Genomic DNA, 10,221 nt, shown 5'->3' with positions numbered 1-10,221 from the left:
ATGTAATAAATAAAATCAAAACTCCTGAACAACAACAGTGTTAGTGGCGGTAACGACAACAATAACAATAAATAAATAAATAAATAAATAGTAATAATATTATCTTAACTGATTGGAAGTGTTATCATGTACATTGTTTTGTCTTGGTATAAAAGATGGGCTACAACAAATATTCTGCTTAATACCACAGATTTGCTTGTCAGTTGTTTGACCTTAACCAGTTGAGAATGTCCCTTGGTGGCTGACTATATGTGCATCGCTGATCACAAGCAGAAGAAGTGGGGGAGCATCATAGCCATGTGTTGAGAAGAATTTATTGGGGCTTGGATAATTCATCCCTGGAAACATGGGTGTTTCGCTCAACATCCTTAAACAACCCTTATTTAGGGACCTTTTGAGCGGGATGGGCTACACAACCTGAAGAAAATTCTAACTGGACCCCATCTGCAAGGTCATGCGCTGTTTATCTTGATATGAGATCACCATGTTGCGCACATATGGTTGTGAAGCATGTGCCTGGTGTACCTTTATCAGACGGGTAGTCCTGATGGGTATAATGGGCTTCGTATATTTGTATCCCAGTGTCACTTTGATGGCATGCACTTCTTTTTCACTCAATAATAATAATAAATATAATAAAAGGAATGAATTTTAAAATTTAAGATTCTACCTAATCCATAGGATCTGGAACATGCATGTTCCCGCAGCCAATCAAGTGTTGCAAGAAAATTTTGGCGTACTTCAGGATGATAAGTTTCAACATTATCTAAAGACTTTTTGACTTGTTCCTTCCAAGTAGATTCTCCATAGTCCAAATACCTGACAATTCAGAAAAATATTTTCAATTAATCATTAAATCAAGAGAAGCAACAAAAGCTAAGTTTACCACTTAAAATGGCCATACCTCAACCCAAATGTTGTACAGGTCGTTGTCCACTTATAACCTATCTGACTTATGATTGATTGACTTTATAACGATTGGCACGCTAGCTTCCAGCAGCAATAATAAATAGTCCAGTTGAAATCTAATGGGTTTAATTTCTTAGAAATTAACTCGTCTATGGATGATGTCAACTAACAAACTTCCCCTAGATTTGGTTATCAATCACCATTGTGTTGGATAATTATCCTGTAGTGGAGACATCGAGGCAACCTCATATCTGTTTCTAAGACAACTGCTTAAGACTCCAATATTTTTGACCAACGCCAGTATAATAGTATAATACAGAATGCTGTGTGTGACTTTTACCTGAGAATGTACCTTAAGAATGGGAAAATATAAATCAAAGCTATGTAGGCCTACAGGCTGACTTATGACCTATCAATCAGAACCAATTGTGGTTGTAGGTCGACGACAAGCTGTACTTATTTTATGTTCAAACCATCCAGATCCGGCATTTCACACCTACCTGGCAATGCCATTCTAAAAATAGCCACAATAAAAATGTCAAAGCTTTTTAGATAATGCATAATTAATTCAAATTATTGTGAATAAATAAGCATTGCCTTTGACAGAGTAACCTGAAGGATAAAGGGTTAATTATTTTCGATGACATGGAAATAAAAATACCCAAAACAAAAATGAAAAATTCACAATTGTAACAACACTCAGAATTTAACCTTTCTCTCTCTCTCTTATATTATATATATATTTTTATATATATATAAAATTTAAAATGTTCACTGCTTATGGCTACCTGGTGTATTTTAGATACGACTATTACCAACATATTCTAGTTAAGCTTAAGAGTGAAGCATCAATTATGTAATGAGAAAAACTAAGTTATATCATCAGACGAGATGCTTCTACACTGAAAGGAACATTGGAATTCATTGTTTAGTTTCCCACCCACGAAACAGATATGTGTCCTCATCTTGTTTGTTTTTACCACAACATTTTGGCTGTTTTACTCTCCAGCCTTCATCAGGTGTCCTTGTGGAAATTTGGACCCAACCCTGGGTTCTCATTCCTAAGGTTTTTCTTTTGGTTGATATTATTATTATTATTATTATTATTATTATTATTGTTATTATTATTATTATTATTTATTCCAAGCACGGCCTGGAATTGAACTCGCAATCTTGGTGTTAGTAGCCCACACTCTTAACCATTACATTATATACTGGTATTCAACTATATAATTGCCTACAGGTATAAATCATAATGGTTAACAGTGCTACTAACCCCAAGATTGCGAGTTCAATTCCAGGCAGTACCTGGAATAAATAATAATAATAATAATCATAATAAAACAACATCAGCAAAAAAAAATACCTTAGGAGTGAGAACCCGGGGTAGGGTCCAAAATTCTACCAGGAGACCTGATGAAGGCTGGAGAGTAAATCAGCCGAAATGTTGTAACAAACAAGATGAGGACACATATCCATCCAATGTAAATAATGTACAGAATTCCTCATCTCAAAAATACAGAACAGAGTATGGCACATTCAATGCTCAATGTACAATGATTCTGTACGTTTGGCAAATTACTACCAAACCTTATGTCTTGAACTAAACAACAACAACAACAATACATAGTAAGCATCCTTACCATTGATCACAAAGTGCAACTACACATTCATCACCAGAGCGGGAGACAACTTTCTTCTCAGGTTCCATGTAGAGAACAGCTTCGTTCTAGTGTTATATAAGGACAGAAATAATGGAGAATGAATGTTAAAACAAAAAAAAAAAAGAAACACAAAGCAAATTAGACTGTGGCCATACTGGGGCACCACCTTGAACGTTTAGTTGAATGAATTGACCTCAGTGCTTATTGGGTTTTTTTTTAAAGCCTGGTATTTATTCTATCATTCCATTTTGCTGAACTGCTAAGTCACACAGACATAAACACACCTACATTGGTTGTCAAGCAGTGGTGGGGGATAAATACAGACACAAAAACACACACACATATTTATATATATATATACAATGGGCTTCTTTCAGTTTCCATCTACCAAATCTACTCACTTGGCTTTAATCAGGCTCAAGCAGTAGAAGACATTTGCTAAAGGTGCCATGTAGTGGGACTGAAACCAGAACCATGTGGTTAGGAAGCATGCTTCTTAGCACACAGCCATGTCTACACCTACTGAGAATGATTCTTCCTTCTTCCCCACGACTTAGAATTGGTGAGAGAGGACCAATTGATTATATCAACTCCAGTAGTTGACTGGTACTTTATTTCTATTCACACCGAAGGAATTGAAAGCAAGATTGACCTCAGTGGGATATGAACTCAGAATGCAAAGAGCCAGAAGGAATGTCACTAAGCATTTTGTCAGATGAGCTAATTGTTCTTCCAATTTGTTGCCTTAAACCTTTGAAAATCATCATCATCATCATTTAACGTCCGTTTTCCATGCTGGCATGGGTTGGCCGGTTTGACTGGGGACTGGCAAGCCAGGAGGCCGCACCAGACTTCAATCTGATCTGGCAGTGTTTCTACAGCTGGATGCCCTTCCACCCCATGAGTGTAGTGGGTGTTCTTTACGTGCCACCAGCACGAGAACCAGTCAGGCAGCACTGGCATCGGCCACATTCAGATGGTTCTTTTTACATGCTACCAGCATAGAAGTTAGTCGGACTGGGAAGGCTGGCATCGACCATGTTCAGATGGTGCTTTTTTACATGCCATCAGCACGGGGAACCAGTCAGGCAGCACTGGCAATGAGCCACGCATGCATGGTGCTTATTGCATGCTACCAGCACTGGAGCCAGTCAGGTGGCACTGGTATCAGCCACAGCTACAGTTTCCATTTGATTTTGTGATTTGATTTAACAAATAATAATTGAGTGAGGTAAGTAAATAAAGCCTTTCCAATTCCTACCCATATGTCTAGCTTAATGAAACGTCCCACATTACTGAGTGGAAAGTGTTATACTATTGCATTTTTTTTTTTTTAATACAATCAATATTGTTTCTCAAATTCTGTGATACTGTGTTGAATTTTATGCTGGATTTACTTGTGGCTATGTGGTTAGAAGTTTGCTTCCCAACCACATGGATCTGGGTTCAGTTCCACTGCATGGCACTTTGGACAACTGTCTTCCTCTATAGCCTCAGGCCAACCAAAACCTTGTAAGTGGATTTGGTAGATGGAAACTGAAAGAAGCCTGTGCAGGTGGCATGTAAAAAGCACCATTTGAGCATGGCCGATGCCAGTACCGCCTGACTGGCCCTCGTGCCAGTTGAACGTAAAAGTACCCACTACACTCTCAGTGCAGTTGGTGTTAGGAAGGGCATCCAGCTGTAGAAACTCTGCCAGGTCGGATTGGAGCCTGGTGCAGCCTTCTGGCTCACCAGCCCTCGGTCAAACCATCCAACCCAGGCCAGCATGGAAAGCAGACGTTAAACGACAACGACGATGATGATGATGATATATTTATATAATTATCAATGTGTGTGTCTTTATATCTGTGTTTGTGCCCCACTGCTTGACAGTTTGTGTTGGTGTGTTTGTCCCCCGTAACTTAGCAGTTCAGTAAAAGAGACTGATAAAGTACCAGACTTAAAAAAGTGTTGATTCATTTGACTAAAAAGTCTTCAAAGCGATGCCTCAGCATGGCTGCAGTCAAATGATTGAAACAAGTAAAAGAATAAAAGATTTATGAACTAAGAATTTTTTGCCACAAAAATTAATAACAAAAACTCTGTGTGTGTGTGTGTCTGTGTCTGCATGTGTGTTTGTGTGCGTGCGTGCGTGTGTGCGCGCATTTACAAATAGAAACCAAACCGACCTTTTTGATCATGTCTTGCTGAACGATCTTTTTCACATCTTGAACTCTTTTGCCTTTGTATTCACCAACTTTCAGAACCTGAAAATACAAATGCAAGGGAAACAGTGAAAAACAATTAGTATAACAAACAAAAAGGAAAGCAGAAAGTTGTCATTATAGTGTTTAGTCTTGATGACAATCAACATTCAGTAAAGTTTTGTTTGCTTCAACATATTGTAAGTGTCCAGAAAGAAAAGACAAGCACTGATAAAAAGTGAATTAGAGAAATATTATAACCATTCAATTTATGATCACTCTCTCTCTCGCTCTCTGGCTGGGTAACCATGTAACTCTTCTATAGCAAGACACCTGTTTCTGTCTCTCTATCACAAGATCACCTTTTCTGATGCTGCCTCCCCACTCAAAGGATCTTTGTCTTGCAAGTTACTTGGTGACCCTGCCAGTGCTGATGCCATGTGAAAAGCATCAAGTCCACACTTTAAAGTGGTTGGCATTTGGAAGGGCATCCAATTGTAAAAAACATGCTAAAACTGACCTTGCCTGTGCTGGTGCCACATAAAAAACACTGAGTCCACTCTGCAGAATGGTTGGCGTTAAGAAGGGCATCCATCCGCAAAAACTCTGCCAAAACAGACACAGTAGCCTGGGGTAGTTTTTCCACCTGGTCGACTCCTGTCAACCGTACTACCCATGCATAGAAGACGGACATTAAATGATGATGGTGATTATATATATATATATATATATATATATATCATCATCATCATCATCATCACCATTGTTTAACATCCTCCTTCCCTGCTGACATGGGTCAGCAGGGAAGGAGGGATAGCAAGAGTGCAAGAGAGAACGGGAGAGAGATGGTGGCAAAGTGCCAGGGAATACTCACAAGGAACGAGGATTAGGATATAAATGGGGTGGAAGAGAGAAACAAGTGAATGGGATATATAACTCAGCAATTTCAGCAGAGGGTATAAGTAGATTAGATCAACCCTAGTGTTTAACTGGTACTTATTTTATCACCCTGAAAGGATAAAAGGTCAAGTTGAACCCAGTAGAATTTGAACTCAGAATGTATAATAATAATAATAATAATAATAATAATAATAATAATAATAATAATAATAATAATCCTTTCTAGTAAAAGCACAAGGCCTGAAATTTGTGAGGAGGGGACTAGTTGATTACATCGACCCCAGTGTTTCACTGGTACTTAATTTTATCAATCCCAAAAGGACAAAAGGTAAAGTCAACCTCAGCAGAATTTGAACTCAGAATGTAAGGACAGACGAAATGCCTCTAAGCATTTTTGCCAAGTGTGCTAACAATTCTGCCAGCTCGCTGCCTTAAACAACAACAAAGACAGCAACATTAACAACAATGGTTTCAAATTTTGGCACAAGGCCAGTAACAGCAGCAGCAACAAGTGAAACAATCAGGGAAAAACCTACCCCTTCATAGAAACCCTTTTTGTAAATCACTTCTCTTGCATCATTCAGTTTTTCTTTATCATTCTGGCTCTGTATTTTCATTTGTTTGCAAACTTCTTCCACACTGAAGCTGCTGTCACCAGGAATGGTTATAATGGAAATCTGTCAGAAAAAAAAAAGTCAAGAATAAAGAAATTAAAAACAAATTCATATGTGAGTGTGTACGCGTATGAATTTTACCAAATACAAATTCTGCCAACACAAGCCAAGATCACTCTGTTTGATCGTATGTGTGTGTGTGTGTGTGTGTGTTAAATAAAATAACAAAGCCAAGGCAATGTGATATTCCTAGGGCATTTATAAATAGAAAGGTGGTCTTACAGCTGTTTCAGGGAAATAAATATCCCATCAAGTTAAAAGAGCTTCAATAGAAGGAATTAGTAGAGTTCCTTTTTCCAAAAAGAAGTTATTCTGGAAAGGGAGAGATATACAAGAAACCAGATATAATGCGCTCACACAGCCTTAACTGTCTTCTGGGTCTTCTGGATACCAAAACCTCTCATATTATTAGAGCACGTTCCACGGACTGTGCCTCTGCTCGCTCTCCCCGCATCCGCCCTGCCATTGCCCGTCTCCCCTAACCTACCACCCCTCCACCCTGCCCTTCCAACACACCATTCTCCGAGTCTTCTGCCAACTCCAGCCTGACCCCCTCCATTTCGCACATCTTCCCCAACTTACTCCTTCCCTCCTTCAAACGAGCCCACAACCTGAGTGACCTGGTCCACAATCTCTTCCCTAACCCCACCTCCTAACCTGGCTTGTTCCCCTGCTCCTGCACATGCTGCCACACTTGCCCCTACCTCTCCATTACCACCATCCTCACAGGCACTCATCATCATCCCTATCATATCACCAACTCCTTTGCTTGCACTTCTAGCAACATTATTTACTGCATCTCCTGCTTTTTCTGCCCTTCTCTGTACAAGGGTCAAACAGGATGCCACTTGGCTGACTGGTTTGCAGAGCACCTCCAAGACATCAGACGCAGCAATGATACCCCGGTCTCGTACCATTTCCAATCTACTGGTCATTCACTACAACACCTATCTGTGCTCAGATTGTCTTAGCACAGGGGCCATTCAGACTCCCATCTTCACCATGAACAGGAATTAATTTTCTCTCTTTCCTCCTAAGCACCACATGAGCTCAATTTCTCCTCCTCTCTTCACTCCTACCCACCCCTACACCACATCACATCACCCCACACACACTAGCACTGACCACTTCCCAGCACCCACACCACACATCTACACACCCACACATTACACACACATCCACATGTCAAAGTCACTAGCCCCTAGTCACACACACACACGCGCACACATGTGCACCTTCATTTTGGGATCACCAACACATTATTAACTCCCTTTCTTTCTACCTCTCCTGTCAAACCTATTTTTTCCCATCCAGTCACCATGCTTGATTGCTAAAGCCACAAGTTCTTTTATTCTTTCTCTCTTTATTTTCTCTTACTCCTATCTATTGAAGAGCATAGGCTCGAAACGTAAAAGACTTTCTCACTTTCTTGAGTATCAAACTAATACACCTGCTTGTTGTTCATACACCAGTCTTGGTCTTTTGTTTTTCTGTAAATTTCAAAACGCTTAGTTTAGAATAGGGGCAGCTGATGAAGGAAATATTCTCTATGTGGCCTGTTTGTTTTCTGTGCTCTGTTTATGTTCTGTTTTTCATTTTGTCCACGTTTTTGTTTGTGACGTACTGTACCCAGATATGCATCTATATATACATGTAGATGTAGGTTTGTACATACATGTACGTATATATGCATATACTCACATATTATTTGTATTATATATATATATGTATTCTTTTACTTGTTTCAGTCATTTGATGGCAGCCATGCTGGAGCAAATCAACCCTGGGACTTTTCTTTTTTAAGCCTAGTACTTATTCAACCTCCTGATTGCAAGCCTGACTCTAACCACTGAGCCACATATACACACATGCATATGCATGCGTGTGTGTGTTTGATTTCCTTGCCTTCACACCATACGGTAGTTGTAAATAAGCATCACTGTCATTTGCTGTTAGTGTGATATCATTTGTTTCCAATCTTGCAGGAAATTATGTCCTGTTATGCAGAAATATTACCTTGCTCGGAAACATGCAAGGATTAGCAACAGGAAAAGCGTACAGCTGTAAAAACTCTATCTCTACAGATTCCATCCTCTCCATGCATGCATGGCAAAATCGACATTAAAACAATGGTGACAGTGATAACAGCCATGATTGTGTGGTTAAAATTTTGTTTTGCTAATATGTGGTTCTTTGTCTGATGCCTACACACAGTGCCTCAGGTCAAACAATATTATGAGTGTAGAATTTGAAAGACAGAAAATGTGCAGACACTCATCTATTTGTATACAAAATGACATAAAATAAATAAACTTACAGGTTCAAAGTCCAACACCATGTGGTCTTGAATTCCAAATTTCTCTCTAAATTGCTAGATTATAGAAAGAAACAACAAAATCAGTAACATTGAAACTGTGAACAATAACCTGTTTATATAATTGCATCAGTGCAGTTGTGTATGCGTTTGCCTGTGTTGGTTTATTTGCAGGAGTGCATTTCAATTACAAAAAAAAAACAGATGAAAGATATTTCCAGAGTCAGAGGCTCATAAGACCAATTTTCCTGGAATCGGTGGCATATATGGAATCAATGAGGCACCAGTCTGTTGCAGGATCATACATTTTTTACAAGCTAAGTGCACTAGAGTAACAGGCAGCTAAGTGTTTTCCTCAAGAACACAATGAATCGCTCGGTCCAGGATCTTATAGTAAGATATGATAAATTTGTTTTTCTACTGCAGCACGAATTAGTTGTTTGGGATAGACGCTGACCAGTTAAGGTTGGCATTGTGGAAATTCAAACAACTTCCGCCCAAGATGAAAACGCATTTAAAAACAGTAAGGTGAGTGGGTTGCTGTGAAGATGTTGAACTGTTAACATTGTACAGTCAAGCTTCTCATTCCATCAGCTTCATCTAGAACCTGGAGGATTACTTGTTGAACTTCTTAGTCTTTATTACTACTAAGCTAAGTTTTTTTTTAGCAAGTCAAAATCATTATAACCCACTTCTTCACTTGGCATTCATCTTCTTTTTTAAGCTGTTATGAAGCTTATATTGTTTTACCATGTTTGCTGAAATTGACTGCTTCAGCAAGACTAGTTGTCTGGTTTTGTACTATGGGATTAATATCCAGTACCAGACTAAAGAACCTGTAAAAATTACTAAATGCAACCAAATATATTCATGTCTTGCCATGTTATTCCTGTCTGACTGAAGGACTAAATTTTGATTGTTTACACATACAGTGAATTTTTCTGTAATACATGTTTGTTCAGCGTTGTTTTGAAACCGTAAATAAAAGTATCACATTTTGAATATGAACACAACACATTGCCTTCTGATTCTTTCTGTGTAGCATTTGTCAAACATTTATTTTTGCTAAACACTGAAATCACAATCAGTTCAACACAATAACCACTAAGCCATACAACAAAGTGTAGGAGAAAGAATAGATTAGATTTAGGTTGAATGCACATGCTATTAATGTCCTACATACATATATCACAAATGTTATATACATTATGAAAGAATTGTACTTGCATTGTGTGTGTGTGTGTGTATATATATATATATATATAAAATATATAATTTTAGGGAAAATAACCAATTTTCAAGAACTCATCGATGAAAATCCACTATCACATATAGAAAAATTAATAATTAAAAGCACAATAAATGAGTATAATATAAAGTAAAGTAAATATCATAAGATAAATATAATAAAAAGATTACACGTGTTTCATAACCAATTTTCAAATAGAAAAGAAATTTAAATCGATTAAAATCAATTGAAATTATCGAAAATAAATTCTAATATTATTATTATTATATATATATATGAAAATTGGTTGTTTTCCCTAAAACTATATATATATATATATATATAT

At 38.0% G+C, this 10,221-nt stretch overlaps 1 protein-coding gene across 2 annotated transcripts in view; it reads right to left on the bottom strand.

The window, feature by feature from the left end:
* Positions 1 to 10,221, bottom strand: part of LOC106875567 (leucine--tRNA ligase, cytoplasmic) — a 195,709-nt gene that overhangs the window by 134,452 nt on the left and 51,036 nt on the right. For both annotated transcript variants that reach the window (XM_014923770.2, XM_052973724.1), the window contains exons 13-17: positions 8,651 to 8,704; positions 6,196 to 6,336; positions 4,745 to 4,822; positions 2,553 to 2,638; positions 671 to 819 (exon numbers count right to left, since the gene is read on the bottom strand). In XM_014923770.2, coding sequence (XP_014779256.1) covers positions 671 to 819; positions 2,553 to 2,638; positions 4,745 to 4,822; positions 6,196 to 6,336; positions 8,651 to 8,704 — 508 coding nt within the window. The remainder of the gene's footprint in view (positions 1 to 670; positions 820 to 2,552; positions 2,639 to 4,744; positions 4,823 to 6,195; positions 6,337 to 8,650; positions 8,705 to 10,221) is intronic.

This window comes from Octopus bimaculoides, chromosome 16 (assembly GCF_001194135.2).
Source record: "Octopus bimaculoides isolate UCB-OBI-ISO-001 chromosome 16, ASM119413v2, whole genome shotgun sequence".
In the NCBI taxonomy this organism is placed as follows: Eukaryota; Metazoa; Mollusca; class Cephalopoda; order Octopoda; family Octopodidae; genus Octopus; species Octopus bimaculoides.
Note: the sequence above shows the minus strand (reverse complement) of the source record. Positions and strands in the feature narration are given on the sequence as shown.